Genomic DNA, 20824 nt, shown 5'->3' with positions numbered 1-20824 from the left:
CCCATTTACTTTAGAAAATAATTTTGCTGTCAGAGTATTGGTATCCTTTTTAATCCACTCAGTAAAAATATTAGCAGTCCAGATTTATTTGTCTGAATTTTGATGAATCATCTCACACAGATTACTTTTGGACAGCATGGTCACCTTTACAATGAATAATGTATTAATTTTTTCCTGTATCAACTGGTTTATATTATTTCCATCCACCATCAAATTAAAGAGATAAAGTGATAGAGCAAAGCCTGATTTTCTACTGAGGTTGATGAGAGCTTACCAGAGCTGCCTTCACTTTGGTTTTCTAATAGAGCAGTGATTTTTGTTTTCTAACCTGATGATTCCTTAAACACATGGCAGATTAACTTTAGATATCATTAGGAGGTAGCCTGTTCAAGGCCATTAGCTTCTCCCACACTTTGCTTTGTCAATCAACTTGCTAGTGAGGGTCTTTAGTTTCATGTTTCCAAAGAGAGGACAGATTTTTGAATTTACAAAGCCATTGTATTTTCTTATGATTGAATGGAAAACAGGATGAATTAATTATCCTTTCACAGATGGATCTTCCATGTCAACAAAGTTTTTGTTTATTAACCTCAGTTAACCCATAAGGTTTTAAAGATACATGTTTTAGTTTAGGAGCAGATCTTAACCAGTTTTTGCTGCTGAAATAAGTTAACTGAGAAGGTACATTCTCAAAACCTCTCTGGTTACTTGCAAATATGACTTCTTTCATATTAAAATATCAATCAAGTATTTGTCTTTATCTACTTGCATACTCAATGGAAGGATGTTAAGTTTTACCCCAGAGCAAAGTTTACTAGCCCTCCAATATATTTGTATGCCATTGTTTCACTGTGGGTTTGCTAAAACACTTCAGAGGCAGAATAACTAAGCTAATTAATTCAGTCTCTCTTTCTTTGAAACTCTATGGAACATAAAATGTATGAAACTAAAGTACGGGAAGTCTTTTAGTGTGCTTTTTTCCCCCTACAACATTCCATCCCACTGGTATGAATATCATATTGCATTTGTATACCTTTCTAATGCAAAATCATTTTCAGACTTCGTTGTTGTTTCCTTATACTTCCTTGCAATCTCATATGCAGCACTGAAATTACATTGTTGATGTCATTGCCTCGGGAATGGTTTACTCCAGACTTATGCCAGGACTGAATTAAACAAACAAAAACCAAACACTTATTACATAAATGTGGCTGTACTATTTTCATTTTCCAAAATATTGAAAGTGCTCTGTTCCTCTTCAGGCATTTATACCAAGAGATGACAAAGAGAGATAGATCTACCAGTGTCACAGAGTATATCACCAACAAAGCTGGGCAGATAACTTGATAGTCTGATTCCAAGACCAACAGTGTCTCTTTGGTCTTGGAGTATCATTGCTTTTTGTAGTAAGAGTAACACTAGTACTGCAGCTCTGTTTATAAGCTTAATCAACATCCATGACCATAGGTATGAAGCACCATATAGAGAGAATTCACAAGGATAAAATGTTCCTCTAGGAAATACCAGCTAGAGAAAGAGATGAGCAGTGGATATATACAGGAAAGAACAAAGAATGAGACAGTAAGACATTGACATTCAGTGTAGGAAAAAGACTGGGTGTAAAATAAGAGAAAACTGGAAAGTCATAGACACAGTTATAAAAGTATAGGAATTATAGGAGGAAACACAGCTGCTGCTCCCTGGATGGAATGCAGTCAATATGCCCAACTTCCCGCACACAATACATGATAAGGGGGGATAAAATGGAGAGTGGAGCAGAGTGGAGACACAGCAGCCAGGCTCTGTTGAAATCCTTGCAGAGGAGGGAACTCAGTCATACTTTTTATCTGATAAGCCACATAGCAGCTTTTAACCAAGGGAGATAAAAGAAGATGTCTTGCTGTTGAACCAGAAACTGGTGAAATCACTCTCTTCAGAGGTAATACTGACACTCATCTCCATCCCATGGTTATCTCAGATGTAATCCTGATGTGCACCTCCAACCCAAAGTTACCTGCCTCCAAGGTACAATCACCCCTCATTGAGCATGATATATAGGTAGAGTCACTCAAGCTCTACCTAAACAAAAAGAACTATTATAAAAGTAAGTTAAGAATGAGGAGAAGTTAGGGAAGACTCCATTGTAACTTTTGGGATCAGCTGATCAGTCTGAATCAGTCTTCTCCCCCACAGGGATGCCTGTTGGGTAAGAACCATACTCTATGCATACTGAATTATTATTTCCAGTTAGCTTTTGTTACGGATTAGAGTTTATCTGTATATTGCTTTGAATAAGTTTTTGCAGTCAGGCAGTATCACTCACAATCTTTGAACGTTAACCTGTAACAGTTTTCTATTATATTAACAAACGGTGTTATTCTGTAAACTGTTATTTGTGAGTCCTTCAAGGGCAGTAGCAGTCCCTGGCAGTGGGTAACATACTCACCTGTGGGGACCCGGAAGGGGGTCACCCTTATACTATTGGTGTGTGAACAAGGTAGTTGAACTGCTCTCCAATCCAGTGGACTGCTCACTGGAGTGTCCCCATAACGGGACACTGACAGACTGATCAAGCACAAGGGTCATAGCCTTCCTGAGGTGCTGACAGACTAACCAAGAACAAAGGGTCTGAGAAAATATCCCCTTTCCCGGGACATTCAGCATGGTCTACACATACCATCAGTCTTATCTATATTGTAGGTGAGGTCAAACTGCCAGACAGACACAGTTTCGGTCTGTTATTTGCTTTACCTCTTCATGAATGCAAAATTCACCAGAAGGCAACATGAATCTCATGTTTTTTGTAGTTAACAAAGGCCAGACCAAAATAAGACAACTGTTAATACAGATTACAAGAATTGGCTAAATTAGACCGATTAGAATGAATGCCAATGAAACATGCCTCCTGTGCTTTTATCTTGCTTTCAGTTGTAGTCAACTGGACTTTCATACATATTCACTACAGGTGTTAAATTTTAAAAGCTTGCCCTTTCCGTCTTCTCTGCGTATATCTACTTGTTCTCAGAAGGACAAGAAGTCTGGGTGCTGGTTACCTGCATTTATTTCCAAGGAACGGTGGCTTTTGAATATTGAAATAACCCCACATTTTACAGTAGCTATTTGAATTAAAAATCCCTATGATAACAAAATTTTATTTTGTTATCATAGAATAACTTACACTGAAAGATAAATCACAGTTCTACCTCAAAGCTAGTTTGTCAAAAATCTCTTTCCTAATTCTCAAGTTTTGACTTGAGAACTGGCTTGTTCTCCATTCATCTTCTACATGTAACTACTTCAAAAGATGCTGAATGTGTACCCAAAACATTAGCAAAAGCTTTAGAGTCTTATATTATCTTTCAGGGGACAGAAGATAGAAGGGGAGATAAGAAGAGAAAGGGTAAGACAAAAATGCTTATGTTTTTACTAACCTGTTATAAAAAATATTTTTTTTTATACTACCTGAATTTTCCCAATATCCTTGGAACTAAATACACCACACTTACTCATGTCTGTAGTTGTGTTTGATATGTCACAAACCACCAGAAACTGAAGGGGAAAAGACACAAATTTCTTATTAAGCTTATCACTTAGGTGTCTAATCTCTCCCCTTACTGCTTCTTTCTTTATACTTGAATAAGATGAGACCAGGTCAAGCACTGCAGACTGTCGGAAGATATTGTTCCACAGGATGGAAACATTATCAGCTCAGAGGAAATTGTATTCCAGTAGCATCTGGTAAAACATTATTTTTCACATGATTAGATCATGTATGAAACAATAAAAACACCTGAAAAAGCTTAATACTCTTACTCTCTCTGTCAGTTTGTTGCTACTGCCCCTTTCTATGTTAACAAAATCTCAAGCATCAGCATGACATTTTCCAAAACAAGATGATTATGGTTAATTTGGATTGTACCTACAGTCACAGAAATCGGTAAAGCTACACATAGTCACACAGTCTGAGGAAAGGTATAATAATTTAATTTTCACATCTTGGAAATTCTGTATGTTAATTTTAAGGAGAAACAGTTGTTTGTGTTTTGGTTTTGTTTTTTTTTTCTCCAGAGAGTATTTTACCATATGTACTTCATCAAATGTAAATACACTGTCTGTATTTAGTGTGTGCACAGAAATGACCTTTACGTGCAAGAATACTATTTGTTACAGCAAGGTTATGTGGACTATGCTGATACTAAGTAAGTAGTTTATGCCAACAAAAACATCTTATTAAGCTACTTGCATTACCATTAAAAGAAGCAGATTGTGACTTCCAAAAAGGGAAAGTCGGTAGAAGAGACTGTGTAAAAAGAAAGGGTATCCAGTTCAAAGCAACAATCTCTCATCTTGATGCTGTAAGTGATCATTTATTTGTCTCTTCCAACAATGCATAAATCTTGACACCTCTTGAAAACCAGAGGGAGATCTGCCAAGTACTACAATATGATCAAGATTTCACCAAGCATTTTGTAGGTGCATCAATAAACACTTCTTTCTCCACATAATTTCAAGAGTGTGATGATAATAATAAAGGTTGTTTTGATCATTAAGGAAATAGGGCATTGAAATTCAGACTGTCCATTCTTGTCAGACTCAAAAGGTCTAATGTGGTTTGAATATCTGGTTCAATATCACACTTATCTTAATTTACTAGCAGTTAGTCTCAAACAGATGAAAAGTTATCAGTGTATTGAAAATAGTAAGGTAGAGTAATAATTAAAACACTGCATAGAGGCATTTTGTACTTCTTCTGTTTTACTGTTGTAATTTTTCCTTCTTTTTCTGTGCATCAAGACCATGATATAAATAATAATGATGAAACTGAGTTACAGGTAAAAACCTTGATAATCCTATCTAATGTGATTTCATTAAATGTGTAAAAATTGCTGTAGTAGTGCCAGAAAAGGACCATATATTTTAAAGTTGTAAGATTAGATCCATGCCATGATTTGAATGGTGTTAATGGCAGCTTAACTATGGTGTTTGGGAGCTTGTGTTGAAAGAAAATGACAGATTAATTTCATTGCAGTATGTTGATCCTACGTTTATCTTTTTCTCCATAGCTTCTTGACATCAAAGAGAGAGAGTACCTCAGGACTTTCTTTTGTGCTATTAACAGTAAAGAAAAAGGTGGGTGGCTGGTATGGTTTTGACCAAAGAAAAACAAACGCAAAAAAAATCAATGAAAAAGGTCAACTCATTCAAACATAAGCATTTCAACAAGAATGACAATTTTAAAAATAACCAAACCCACAAACAAACAATGTCCTCTCTCCCCCTCCCCCCAAAAAAAAAATCCAAACCCCAACAACTTCACAGGTTTCAGGTAGCATGACCTAGGAGTCCAGACATAATCAGACAAGAATATTTGAATGGAATGACCGAGTAAATAGTCTTTTAGCCTTTGTGAAGAGGAGGAAAGATCTAATTCCCTGCTGTGGCCAACTTAGACTCAACATGATTTTGCTTTGCTGTACAATGAAAAGAAATTCTGACATTGGCCACGACAGTGGTGAGTAGAAGGAGAAAATAAAATGCTTGACCTTTTTTGTAGTACCGATTCAGCATTCAGCTTGCTGTTATGCTGCACAATAGGTTTATGACCATAGTTAATCAATCAATTATTAAACTCTATTTAACTTGACACTATTTCTAGGAATAGGAATTTCAATCTGATACCATTTATTATGACATAACACGTGGCTTTAAAAAATCATGGAAGTAACAGTCCTTGCAATGCTTCTAACAGCTTTTAAACTATTTTGGGTCATAATTTGAAACCAATTTCCTTTCATTGTAGGGGCAATCTTAAAAGTTTTGTCTGAGTCTAAACTATATTCTTCTATATCAGACATGGATGAAGATGGAAAAAGTTTTTGAAAGTAGGATTACTTTTTGTAGATATTTTCTGATTAAAAAAAGGTATTTTAAAAGAAATACTGTGGGGGTGGTATATTTAAATACACATATAATTTTAGGAAATATGTGTTAACATGAGATAAGATTTGTCTCTGTGAGACATCACTGTGGCTTCAAATGACATTTTTTTTCTGATTTCCAGAAAATTCTTATGCTATTTTCTTCTTTCATTGTGTTTGATTAGATATATAAAGATTCACATAAAGATTTCAAGACAATCTTGTATCATGTAATGCTTAGGTAAATCAAGTTTTTTCAACCAATATATTTCTATATGCAATTCTATATGGTCTAATGTTTTGCAGATTTTATGTACCACAGGGGAACATTTTTTCTTTCTTTTGTGAGAAAAGATATATTATCATAACAAGGCAAAGTATAGCCTACCATATTCCCTTCGTCTAGAAAATAGATTATACCTGTTGTGTATTGTGAATCTCCTAGTTCAAAGAACAAAAGTTCAGGCAGATATCCATAAAAAAACCTTCAGTAAACAACAAAATGCATTTTTACCTGCACTGAAAATGAGTAGAGGAAGAGTTCTTGGTTTGGAAGGAATGATCCTGGGGTGAAAATATATCTTAGGATGTATCTCAAAAACTTAGATATAGATCTGGCAAACTTAGCAATGCTATAGTAAAGACAACAACTTGTAGAGCTCTGGTTATTTTGTAGACTTTCCTGCTTCTGTCAAATAAATAAAGTGATATTCTTATCTTTTGCAATTAATTTTTAGAGCCACAGACCAATAAATATATACTTGACCCCATATATCACAAATGAGGTGAATACAAGGATGTCTCAAACCATTATTATTCTACATAGATTTCAAAGTAGAGGAAAAAAATCTACATACAAAAAATTTAAATCAACTACATGACAGACTGTGACCAAGAATTTAATACTAGATTTGATATAGGTAATTGTGTTTCTCTTTCAACTCTTTAATGATCTTTAAAGTCAATGTGATTATATGCTTTATAGTACATTTATTTCCTTTTCAGAATGACAAACTACTTCTTTTCTTTGTATCATACAAGAGTATTTGCCCATAAAAAATAAGATGCTGTTATTTTGTATTTCATAACATGCTTTCATCCAAAATCTCTAAAGAAAAAAAGGACAGGAAATATTTATCGATTACTGCCAGCACCTGAAAGGTAAACAGGAAAAAATAATTGAGAAAAGACCCCAACTTTAAAGGACATTACAATGAATCCTCCTGCTCCCTTTCAAAATAACATATAAAAGCAGCAGTAAAAAGCAAGGTTTTTTTTCATTCTCCCTTAATTTTTAGGGAGAAGGAGAACTTTCAGTTTGTAGCATCAAATATCTTGACTCCTACAGTGATTGTATTAACCTAGCCATCAGAATTAGTAAGCTTAGGAAGGCTCATGCTAGGTCTTAGTGGGATATAACTTAAAGTAAGTACACTAAGTTTATTCTTTTGAATCAAAAATGTAAGCCAGAATGTCCAATGTTAAATTCAGTGGATTTCATACTGGTCAAAGCAGAGTAAGGAGTCTTTACCATAAATCTTAATCAAATAGATTAATTTTATGTTGATTTTTTTTAATAAGACTCTTAAAACTGTGTACTTTTCAATATTGTATGTATTTCCAACTTTTGGAAATATCAGTTTGAAATAACCCTATTCAACTGGCATATGGTAGAAGGAAAGAGATGTTTCAATATATAAGATGGGAGTGACTGCAATGTTTGATATACTTTTTAATTAGGATTTGTGGCCTCTAGTTAGATACTGAAACTCTTCGGAAAGTTAAATAAATAAATAAGATTGCAAATCTTTTTAAAGGGCCATTCTAATTAAATTGCACAAATAATTTCATCACCTTTCTAGGACAGAGAAAATATTTCTTACATTTTACACTATTTAGTCAGCAGAATATACTTTACGACTTCAGGCTGTGCAATATAAAGAAAGAATTCGAATCAGATTCTGAACAATGAAAGCCTGTAGTCATGGTAACTTATGGAGAGCATTATCTATTACGTGTACTATGCATACCTTATATATATACTATAGGAACATCTGTCATCAAACATAACGGATTTCCACCTTTCTTTCTTACTGCAACAATACAATCAGTAGGTAAGAATATAGAATGTAACAGCAAGCTTATTCAATTATTTTAGAACTGTGCAACAAAAAACTTATATAGGCAATGAGTTTTCATGACATCAGAATAAAGAGCATCTTTTCCATAGAAAGCACACCAAAAAAACCACTCTAATGTAGTTTCCTAGTAGTGGAGGTTTTTGTGTTTTTTAAAGATATAGAAGGTGGAAAAGCAAGGGAATTGGGATGTTTACTCTAAACCACATTTAAATCTCCTTTGAGTATTATGTGCTAAAATCAGCATTTTTGACATCTTAATCCAGATGCATGAATTATCTTCTGAAAAACAAGGAGATTAATAAAAAACTGTTCTCTTAAAAACTTGTTGATTTAATACCTGCTTAAATTCTGCAGCATATCTCGTTCTCATTAAACTGTATACACATGGTTCTTTTTTTTTTTTTTTTTTTTAATCTTTTTATTGAAAATCTTACATGTGTGACTAAAAGTCATGGACGATATCTTTCAGTTCCATTACAAAATCTGTCATATATATATATATATATACCTATATATATATATTTAATACAACTAGAAGCAGATCTACTGAATTATGAAACAATGATTGTCTATTAAAATGTAACTCAAATTGAATGTGTTGCAGATGATTAAAATTATTTTTCTTTTTTTGATGGAGCTGAAGGCCACTTCCACATAGTTAATTGATAATGCTGGGCTGCAAAAATTACAAAGCCTTAATGATACTTTCCCATCTCCCAGCCTCATGTCACTCATACATTAGGATTTCAGTACAAGGATCCTTCTTTCAGAAAGAAAGACTTTTAGAGTGAGCATCATTCTCTATGGAGTACCTTCTATTCACAAAGACAGTTCTGCAAACAATTCTGTATACCTCTCAGTAATTGCAGGCAAGTCAAGTAATTTCAAGTTAGGTACAAGAAAAAAAGTTTGCAGGAGCAGACTCTAATTTAGGAACTCATCTACATTTTATCCAAAACAAAAAAATCTGAAGTAATAGACCTAAAACCACTATTTAACTTGAATATATGCCTTATTATCTAGTAATAAATCATGAAAGATGAAGTATAAATATTGTCAGAATCATAAAAAACCTGTCAGATTATTCTAAGAAATCCTACTTCAAAACCATACAGCATTTTAACCAACAGCAGTTGTCCTTCTGTTTTGGCACTCCTGAACCAGTGTAGAAATTATGTGTAGAGAGGTTACACCTTTGGGGAAAAAATACTTATGAGCAGCAGGATATAAAGACAACTTTTGAAGTTAATAGTATTACATTGCTTGTCTTATGTTAAGCAATGCAATGTTTTCAAGAAATTGAAAACTCTTTTACTGTGATTCATCAGCAGCAAAAGAGAAGGGAAAGGAGAAAAGCAAGGTGTTTACAGTCTTTGAAGCCTACAGTATGTTTAACCTTGAAAATGAAATCTTGGATTAAAGACACTCCCAGCTACCTCTGTAGGTTTCTGTCAAAAAAATTCCATGTACAAATATTTTATTTAAATGTCCCAGACTTTGTAATGGTTCAGAAGAACAACTGTACATCCTTGTAGCTGCTCTCCTTTCTGAGGGATGAATGGTGGGTGGCATTGCTTTACTGTAATTTTTCCATTTCCATGCTTCATTTCCTACATTTATCTGAGACTGGAGAAAAATCAGCATGTTCTGACAAGTCTAATACCATGAGGCAGTAAAATGGACCTGAATTTAGAGGAGATTGGAGCTCCAAAATAAATATAACACTTTATGTCAAACAATAATAAAAAAGGATAAATTCTCCTGTACAAATCAGAAGAGAGAATAAAAAAATAGCAAATAGATAGCAACATCTTTTCTATACCTACATGGGCATCACAAAACTCTTCAACCATAAGACTACACCTAAATCGTTCTCATTTTATGTGGTTTATAAGCTATTTTGTAAATTGATGACAAATACTGTGGAATTTCTTAGTACAAACAATAATTTCTCAAAAACTACCCAGAAAATTACAGAGACTTCTAATTAAATAGCTCTGAGAACAAACACAGAGAAACCCAAAAATAGTATCTCGTGGGCTTTTGTTTGTTTTCATGTCAGCCCTTCTGCTTTTGTTCTAGCAAGCTTCATGCCCACTGTAAAGAAAATCTGCTGAAAAAACTCTGCATATGTAAATACCATATATTGTTATGTTGTTCTGAATTATATATTTGCAAATTTGTTTCTTCTTATATGGGAGACTCTGTATTCTAGATATAGCAATACTGTGAAGGCATCTACAGTGTACCCCTAGCTCGTTGATGTGACAGTACATAACATACTCCTGAAAGTGAGATGCCTCTGTAGGTATTTGAGTGTTGCTATCTATCTGAACGTGGCTGAGCATTTCATTTTATCAAAAATGCCACCAAATGCTCATATTCTGTGTGGTCAGTGCAGTCCCTGGGACAAGTCTAATGAAGATATGTTCCACCAAGGCCAAAAAAAAAAACAAACAACTGAAAAGTTTAAAAATGGAGAAATATTTACAACTTTCCTCAGTCCAAAAGGTTGAGTTTTCTATTTTAATATTCTTCAGTGCATTTTCAGAGAAAGGTTCCAAGGCTATGAGTATAAGCAGTCTGGTCCAGTCCCATACATATCTGCAAGCCTTTTAAAACGAGGGCCCCAGTCACTGAGGTAATCGTAGTTCTGGTCAGAGTTTGAGCTGATGGAATCTAAAGAACTGAGCGACTCTGCCACTGAGCCATTCCCCTCAAACGCGTATGTCTGCAGGGAGTCATAGGGTGGTGCGCAGGGATCCACATCAGCTTCTTTTAGTCTTTCCCAGATAAATTCCCTAAAAATTACATTATCTGGGATACTTTTAAAAGTTGGTCTGCTCAAGAACTGAATCTCAGGCGTCACATCCCTTCTGGTCTTGGTGTCTCGCATGATGTTGAGGTTCCTCAAGGCAGCCATGTCAAAAGCCTCTGTGTCCTCTTCTCCACCACCCTCATCATCATACCTGACAATGTTCTCTCTGATATCTCTCTCTTCATCAAAAATGAGGGGCTCTTTTTTCCGTCTCCTCATGGTGACAATCAGCAAGACAAGAACTGGAACAAAGAAAGACTGAAGTTTTAGCAGTGCTGAAGTTCCCTCATATTTTCACTAGGGGTGGAAGTACTCATTAATTTATATGGCAAAGACTGAAGGAAATAGCAGGCAATTTATGCAGTTAGATATGAAACCTAGCATGTTCTGAAACAGCTTTTAAACCATAAACTTTTTACACATTAAAGAATCTATTTCCCAAATCATTCCAGATTATCATCTTCATCTCTAACACTATATCCTATGCTGTCTGCTAAACATAAATTTTAAGACTGGTTTAGTCTGACTATGACAATCAGTCATGAAATAATTGCAAAAAAAAAAAAAAAAGACTTTTTCCTGAACTCTTAATTGCCCAAGTGATAAAACACGTTCATAAACTAATGGAACAGAATTCGACAACCATAGTTTGGGAAGAGACTGAATTAAAGTATATGACCAATCTCTGCTGAACAAAAATGAAGTAAAAAAATTATAAATTGGAAAAAACTGTGTAGCAATGTACAAAATGAGATTGTCTTAGCTCATGGATTAAAAGCACATCTATAAAAGATCTTGCTTTCCTGAAAAGTGCAAAGTTCAGTACTTAAGGTTTATGAATTATATCTAATGAGAACTGCTAGGGTTGGAGTTTATTGGATGAACCAGTGCTAGAAATGTAAATGGTTATTTAATTTTAATCCTTAAAGTTTCTTTCAACTTGAAAGCTAATGCTAAACTGCAGTGACAGCCAAAAGCACTGGGAGAAACTAGCTCAAGGCTCCTCATGTTCAAATACAGTTTTGGTAAAGAAACGTCAGAAGTTCTTGGTAAGGAAACGTGCTGACACACAAAACATGGAACCAATAATATGAATATTGCACCCATCTGTGGGACATGATGGAGTGTGAATCATCCTCCTAGAAAATAATTATACTATATTGTAGCATCTGGATAACATTTGCTGAGTTAATGATACTCCTAGAAAATAGCAGGAATCACTATGACTGTAAAAATAACAGTACATTGAAAAGTGTCATTCCACATTCAATTAATCTCTTCTGCTTTTATGTTTATTTTTAATGTTAAGATTATGTTATTATATGCATTCATAAGGTTTTCAATCTTTACCTACAGCTTTTTGATATGCCAATTAAATGCTGTGGAAACATCTGGAAAAGCAAAAACTAAAAGGTAATATAGATAAAATTGAGCCTGAGATTCCCTAGGTAGTCTCAAGAGTGGCCTCCATAAATTGCATGATCACACAGAATCATGTAATATGCCAAGGTGGAAGGGACCCACAAGGATCATCGAGTCCAATCCCTAACCCTGTACAGGACTATTCCCCTGTGCCCAAGAGTATTGTCAAAGGGCTTCTTGAACTCTGTCAGGCTTGGTGCTGTGACCACTTCCCTGGGGAGTCTGTTCCAGTGCCCAAACACCCTCTGCTTGAAGAACCTTTTATCTAATACTGAACCTAAACTTCCCCTGACACAACTTCAGGCCATTCCCCCAGGTCCTGTCACTGGTCACCACAGAGAAGAGATGAGTGTCTGCCCCTCCTCTTCCCCTCAAGAGGAAGTTGTAGACTGTGATGAGGTCTCCCCTCAGTGTTTTCTTTTCTCCAGGCTGAACAGACCAAGTGATCTCAGCTGCTCCTCATATAACTTCCCCTCAAGGTCCTTCACTATCTTTGTTGCCCTTCTTTGGACACTCTCTAAGAGTTTAATATCTTATATTGTGGTCCCCAAAACTGCACACAGTATTCAAGGTGAGGCTGCACCAGTGCAGAGCAGAGCAGGACAATCCCCTCCCTTGACCGGCTGGTGATGCTTTGCCTGATGCCCCCTAGGACACAGTTGGCCCCCCTGGCTGCCAGGGCACTGCTGACTCATATTCAACTTGCCATCGACTAGGACCCCCAGGTCCCTTTCTGTGGCACTGCTTTCCAGCATCTCATTTCCCAGTCTGTACGAACACCCAGGGTTGCTCCACCCCAGGTGCAGAATGAGGCACTTTCCCCTATTGAACTTCATATGGTTGGTGAGTGCCCAGTCCTCTAATTTGTCAAGGTCTCTCTTCAGGGCCTCTCTGCCATTGAGGGAGTCAACAACTCCTCCCAATTTTGTATCATCTCCAAACTTGCTTAGTATCCCCTCCAGTCCTGTGTCCAAGTCATTTATGAAGATGTTGAAGAGAACAGAGTCTAAGACGGAGCCCTGTGGAACCCCACTAGTGACAGGTCACCAACCTGATGTTATTCCATTCACTACTGCCCTCTATGCTCAACCTGTGAGCCAACTGCTCTACCACCATATGATGTGTTTATCCAGCTGTGTGATGGACATTTTGTCCAGAAGGATCTTATGAGAGACGGTATTGAAATCTTTACTGAAATCCAAAAACAGGCTTCCCTTGATCAACTAGGTGAGTTATCTTGTCATAAAAGAAAATCAGGTTCAATAAGCAGGACTTTCCTCTCATGAAGCTGTGCTGTCTGTGACCAATGGCTGTGCTATCTTTCAAGTTTTTTTTAATAATGTTGGATTACCTTTCCTGAAAGCCTTTCTTTTCATGGAGGAATTTTCAAAATCAGTACCAATCCAGTCATTTTGAGGAATGATTTAATATTAGGATCACTTGGCTAGAATGAACCAGTCATTTGTACACATAAAAAAATTGTATCTCATAAGTGTACAGATATCATGGTACTACTCGGAATTGGTTAAAGTTGGAAATGACTTTCTGTATTATTTTTATTTTCCTTTAGAGCAACACGCCTAAAAATAGAATTGAACAAGGTGGGTTTTTTCCCTAAACTTTTTGACAAATCTATTGACAGCAATCTTTTGTTTTTTGAGTAGCTACCAGGTGCACACCTAATTATCCATCTACTAAGAGATTTGTTGTGACTATATTACTGCATAATCAGCACCTTTCACTTTTTTTGCCACTGGCATCTACCTGATTCATGCTTTATGTATTTAATTCAGAAGTCAGTAGTTTGGGGCATTTTGCTTTGAACAATATTTACATAAGCAGTTTAATAATATAAGATATTGACCTTTAAAGTGGCTTTTATGAAATTTGAAAACATTCTGATATTTGTATAATACAAATGAAACTGTAAATTATACAGCAGAGAACATAAAAGTGTTATCAGAGACAACTGCACTCCACTCTTAATGCTTTTCCTTATTGTAAAAGATATATTTTAAAGTGCAAGATAAATTAGCTTCCTCACAATACAAATATATATTTAAACCAAGATTTCTATTCACATAACTTATTATTAACATTTATTGGTAAAATTATACTGCCATATAATTAAGCTGCTAATCATTTATTTTACTCAAGTGTAAATACATTTTCACTCCATTGTCCCTCTTAACATACTTTATGCTGAAACTTAAAGACCTGCTAATAAGTGTAAAATACGAAACTTAGTAGGAAAGTCTGCCTAAAGGTACAATAAAAATCAAGATTCAATGAATTTTTTATATAGTATTCTTTCTACCTCTCACACTTGCTTGAAGACAAGAAAAATATGGAGTCTTTCTAAAGGTTAAATATTTTAGCATTTAGATGACTATACAAGATCATTAATTTCTAGCCTTTCCAACAGCTATGAACAATAAAGTTTAACCTCTAAATGAACAAAGCTTTAGCTGCATTGCAGGAGCTGCAGAGATGAAAACAAGCCCTAAACAATTTTCACTAATATCTAAATCAAATGCAAATGATTTCAAAGTTTATTCATCTCTCATTAAGTCATAGTAGGGGTTTTTAAGTACATGTATGACAAAAGTAGAGATTAGGTCAGTAATTAGTGACTGGTTGAACTTCTAAAAACCTAATTTCATGATTTTTAGAGAAAAAATAATTCAGTGGAAAAGCTTTAGGCACACTGAGAGCACTAATTTGGCTCCATACTGGTACACCAAACTCATGCTAAAGAGATGAAATGACAATACTGATTTCATATGTGATACAACAAATAAACAGCAATCGATATTAGAAACAACTAAAGACTTAATAACCAGAATTAGCAAAGATAGATCTCAACTAACCTTTTATTTCTTCTGATTTACCTGAATTGTTAGAAATATTGATTTTGTTTAACAGGTATGATAGCCAAGAAAAAAAAGTAATTTGTCTTTATATTAGCTGTGGTAATACACAGTTTTATCCTTATGTCAGTATAAACTTAACTCTAATATTGGTAGTTTCAGTTCACCTAAATCAGTCTTTAACAAACACCTTTGAATACAAGAGTGGATTTTTGCTTTGCCATTTTGCAGTGTGCTTTATGGAATTATCATTGAATTTCCATTTTGGCATGATCTGGTAAAAAGTCAGGTTTAGGTCACCTGAACATATTTCTCTATTTTAGTGTTAATCTTTCCTCTTGTACTCAAGGCAACTGCAACATAATTGTAAGGAAGTCATAAAAGTCATGAGACAACCTGAGGGAGAAGACGACATGCATAGCTATACAGTAAGGAATAGAGCTAAATCACAAGTGTTACTATGCTTTGTACACACTACACCCCTAAGCCTGGCATTTACTATAGCAGTAAGACACATCAGCTGCAAATAGATGTGCACATTGGTTTATGCCTTAGGTGTGCCACGATTCATAAAGCTCATGATTGGAGATCCTCAGTCATCTAAGCAGCACACTAATAAACTATTTAGTTATACCTTGCAGTTGACACTGCAGTCAGATGAGATGTGAGGATTACTGAGGCCAAGACTCAGGAAACCTGAATTTAATTCCCAGTTAACAAGCTTCGTCCGTAACTGTTGTTTAATCAGTTTGGACTGATATTTGCAAAGTGACTGTGACCTTTAAATGCCCACACTCAGTGACCCTAATCAGCTTCATAACTTTCAGAAAACAGCTTCTGCATCGCATACTCAACCACCTTCTGAATATGTTGCTTTGGGTACCCCCAATTATACATTTATCCTGAGTTATACATTTATCACTTTTACAACTGCAAGACCAAAACCCACACATACTACATAGTCACATTTTGTACAGATTTTACCTATTTAGAGAATAAGATACTTATGACTACTACTGTTTTTCTTGTTTACAAATCACACAGTTATGTGTGCTGATTTAATTCAGCTCTTGTAGGTATTGTGATAATAATAAAAAATTTGTTGTCTTCAATTAAAAAAAATTATTTAAAGCTGTATTTTGAAGTCAAATCAATGTATAATTTAATTATAAACTCTAGTACCACACCAACAGGAGGCTTTCTTCAGTCTTTATAAGTAAATGGATGGTACCAATACATTATATTCAGAAATATGAAAGAAAAAATCATGACAAAGTATTATGCCAATCTAGCTTTCCACTGCTTCCATGCAAAACAAATATTTAACCTCTCAAATACAATTAGGTTATCTACAGGTGAGTATTCTTTTTTTTGTGTGTGATTTTATGTAAGTATTTTATTACAAACACTTGTTTCAAAAGCATTTATTGTGTCCGGAAGATGCTAACTGAAAAACAAATTATCTTGAATTAAATTACCATGTAATTTCCAGAGCAGTCAAAAAATTTCTACTTACTTCTCTAAAAATTGTGTACAGTCCAGAATTAATCAAACTACCTTTCACATGCTTTTTACAGAACAAAATACAAGCATATTTTTTTTAGGATTTGGGTTTAATTTTTTTTTTAATTTCTTTTTTCTGTAACACATAGCCTTACTGCATAATTGCAAAGCTGTTTTGAATAATTAAAAAAGTACTGAAACTTTCTTGTGAAATAAAATTTACAATTAAATGTCTATCAGTCAGCATGAGGATAGAAAAAGATTTTGGTAGAATGTTTATAACTTTTCAAAATTATCCTAGTTTGAAAAAGTAGTCTATACCATGTTATATGCAATTATAATGGTGGCTTAAGTAAAAAGAGTAACTCTAAGAAATCCCATTGAGAGAATCTGAGCCTTGGTCAAGACAAACGGTTATTTATTAGACGAACTCATGTATGGGGCAAGAAAACATCACTTATCAAAGTATATCATACTAACTTGAAGAAAATAAGAGCTAGTTGAGAATTCAAGATACTGGTGGCAGAGTGCATGTAGTCATTCATTTTATGCAAATATTATGCCTCCTCTGCTTTACAACTGGCACTCACATTAAGATGACATTGATGAATGTGACTGGATTTGCACTGCGTGTTAATCTTGAGTCAGAAAAAGATATTGATCCAGTAGCCTATATCCACTTCTCACTGATAAACTCTTACGAAATACATGCATCCCTTGGTCCCAGTCCTGGAACCACCTGGCAACAGCTGAAGCCTGTTTTTTATGCTGTGCTGGTGGATCTTCAGGATTTTTCTCAGGAATGAATGTGAAGAGCAAAAGGGAAAAAGTAAATTCCTAGCAGTACTGACATGCAGTTGGTTCCAGAAAACATCTTCTAGGAACAAATGATAGAAGAAGAAAGGCTCTGGGACCAGACAAGCAGCAACACTTGACTGCGGTTTCACTGGGCAGCAGTGAAGCTTAGGCACTGGTACGTGGCTGGGAACAAAACAGAAGCAGGACACAGTACCAAAATGCAGGACTAAAAGGCAGGGTTATCACATAAATGCAACCTAAACTGTGCCTGCATCTTTGAACTGTACCCAAAAGGAACAGTTTAGGTTGGAAGTGATGATAGCGCAGCCCATTATTCAAACACTGTGTTCAGAGAACTTACTCTCAGTTCTTTTTCAAACACTTGTTCAGCACACTCTAAAAATGACTGGAACAAAAGCTCCCATTTCTTGATTTATTGGTTGCATTTGAACCGTGGTGTACTGAGTAGAACCAGCAAGTTATCCACTGGTAACATGCTGTGTCTCCATTCAATGGTCTTCTTTAAGTCATATTCCTTCTATTTAAGGAAAGCTTACAACCAAGACAGGCTGTGTAGTATCTACAGTAGTTTCTTATGTAACCTTCAGAAAGTCCCTTCTTACATATAAGATATGGAGACATTTCATTTTGGGATCAAATGAATTGCTATTGTTACCAAACTTTGGAAAAAAGTTGGACTAAAGTTTAAAATAGGTGTTTTTCCACTGATGTTAATGCCAGTTGATAGGAGAGATATTTTCATATCTTTTTGAACTCTACCATTTAGCTTCATGTCCAAATAAAGTTCACATGTGTATATAAATTGCCTAGAAATACTACTAGAAAAATGGCATTTAAAAATGTTCAGTAAAACTTTTGGCAATCAATCCTTTCCATTTCCCCTTAAACCTAAACCTAACCATGTGTTGAGTGAGATTTAACAGTCTTATGGAGTTAGCTTTTTTTGCCACACAGATCGAAAACTTTAGAAATGCCACCTCCTATATATAGCTACTGAGTAAGTTGGTTGGGTTCATTGCAGAGGTGGTGATTTTTCTTACTCTGTAAAAAAATATGCAACAGGTTTTTATTTTTGGAGTCCTACAGAAATATTTTTAGCAGAGGGAACATTTCCTTCTAGTGGTTTACAGTGATGTGAATCAGAGTGTGAAGGAAGAGATATCTACACATGGTGGAAATACTGCCATGAACAGAAGTATGGAAAAAAGTTTCTTGATTTGACCTATCCAAATTACTTGGATAATTGGATAACAGTGACAGATAAAGCACCACTGGGATTATATCAACATAAGGAGACTGTGGTCTTCTCCCTTTCCTTAGGCTGATATGTACAGCCAGGGAATAGAAAAATCTCTTAATGATAACAACATTTAAAAAAAAAAATCTTGTGCGTTGGATCGGTATCATTGTTAACACATGAATTTTCAGACAATAAGCAAAACTGCACTTTTGCTCACCTGATCCTTCATCTTTACTCCTTGATTCAACCCTTTACTCTCCCATGTAACCATTCCGTTTAATGACTAGGCAGTAAATGAGTAATGCTAACTAAACTAGGATGTTGACACTGTTCCACTACTTTCCACTGTCTTTTATGTAATTGCAGTTCCACTGCTCAACATAAAATTCAACAGTGCTAGCATTTATGGAAGAAACAAAAGATCATTCTGTAGAAGCCAATTAATTATGTTTCTCATCAGTAAATTATATCTGTTGCATGTCTTTTGTTCCATGCAAATCAATAAATGTTTAAAAACAGTTATGCCTATGCAAAAGGGACACACACTGATACTGGCTATAGGGTGAATATGCTAAACCAAGTGCTTCCATACACTGCATTGAGGATCTCTTAAAAATTGCATTTGATACAAGTGCTATCTTTTACTATTATTTCTTATATATGTCTGGAGGTTTGACATTGAAACAAAGTATCTGAAACTGAAACAAAGTATCTGAAACTGAAAGTCCCAATATAAAGGATTTTTTGTGGGTTATGGTACAAAATGCTGTTCTTCCTAGAATGTTATCTGTGCTTGTTTACAGAAATCAAGGTGAAGGGACACGTTGAAGCTTATATGCACATATATTTTGCTACTATGGATTGAATGGAAAATAAGGGTAACAGGAAGAAGACGTACCTAGCAGTGTCAAGACACAAGCCAGTATTGCTATCAGGGCTCCAGTGCTCAGTCCTGCAGGCAAGATATATGCTTCTGCATTGCACGTCTGAGCAATACCATCTGCATCACAATCACAGACCCTGATGGTGAGGGTATTAGTGCTACTAAGTGAAGGTGATCCACTGTCCACTATGAATATTGGCAAGTAGAAAACAGACTGTTCCTGTCTTCGAAACCCATTTCTTTTGGTTAATACTGTTGCAGTGTTATCTAGATAAAGGAATAAAAAGACAAATTGTAAAATATGTGACTTTTCTAAAACACAATCCTATAAATGCTATAGTCTTTCACATAAAAACTTTATTAACATATTTATATTACTTCAGCAAGTTTGTCTTTCATGGTCATATATTTTTTGAAGGTGTAGAGGTAGGAACAGCTGAGAAATGATACTCGACTAACCAAAAAGATTTCTATTTTCCATGAAAGACTGTTTCAAAATAACAGAGGCCAATCTGGTTTTAGTTAAGCTCACAGTTTCCCACTCTTGATAGACAGATGAAGATGAAATCATCATAAAAAAGAAAAAAATTATCCTTCAGTGATCAGATTAATTATCTACATACATATTTCAGGTTAATTTACACACATCTATATTAATTATTTAAAGATATAGATATATTAATGAAAGCGATGAAAATACTAATAGAACAGGTTCTGAAGATCAGTAAAATATTTTTTGAATGCAAAAAAAAATCCAGTAAGAGTGCAAATAGAGGTAATAGCGCATGTAGCAAAGATATGCAGTTGTTTTCAGTTTCTTCTAAGAATCAAGATGACTAACACAATCAGCCTAAAATGTACAGTTTGATGCTGCTCTGAGCTGTGTGATTGAAAAGTCCATATATTTAGAAGATATGTGCAAAACTCACTGTGTTCAATATGTATTGACAGCTCCTGCAAGGTATGGAGTTATATCTCCTAGGATGTACCAAAAAGTTCGTTCGTTTGGTCTGTCTATCTATCTGCTTACCTATCTATTTATGGCAAAATACGCAACCACCTCTTCCTATAGCATCATATGAGATATGCATAGAATTAAGTATCATCATTTAATAATATCTAACTATATTAACTATATCTAACATCAAAAGAGGCAACTGCTGTTCTGTCTTGCAACTCCACTGATTTTACTGGCATTGCCCAAATCTAT

The 20824-nt window shown here is 35.0% G+C and overlaps 1 protein-coding gene across 1 annotated transcript in view; it reads right to left on the bottom strand.

The window, feature by feature from the left end:
• Positions 1 to 6810: 6810 nt before the first annotated feature.
• CDH7 (cadherin 7) overlaps positions 6811 to 20824 on the bottom strand; it is an 88333-nt gene continuing 74319 nt past the window's right edge. The window contains exons 11-12 of the mRNA XM_027723117.2: positions 19630 to 19881; positions 6811 to 11119 (exon numbers count right to left, since the gene is read on the bottom strand). Of these exons, the coding sequence (XP_027578918.1) occupies positions 10626 to 11119; positions 19630 to 19881 (746 nt within the window). The 3' untranslated portion in view covers positions 6811 to 10625. The remainder of the gene's footprint in view (positions 11120 to 19629; positions 19882 to 20824) is intronic.

This window comes from Pipra filicauda, unplaced genomic scaffold, assembly GCF_003945595.2.
Source record: "Pipra filicauda isolate LSUMZ 115617 unplaced genomic scaffold, ASM394559v2 scaffold52_size3558583_pilon, whole genome shotgun sequence".
NCBI classification, from domain to species: Eukaryota; Metazoa; Chordata; class Aves; order Passeriformes; family Pipridae; genus Pipra; species Pipra filicauda.
The sequence above is the reverse complement of the archived record's forward strand: the minus strand, read 5'-3'. Positions and strand labels throughout refer to the sequence as shown.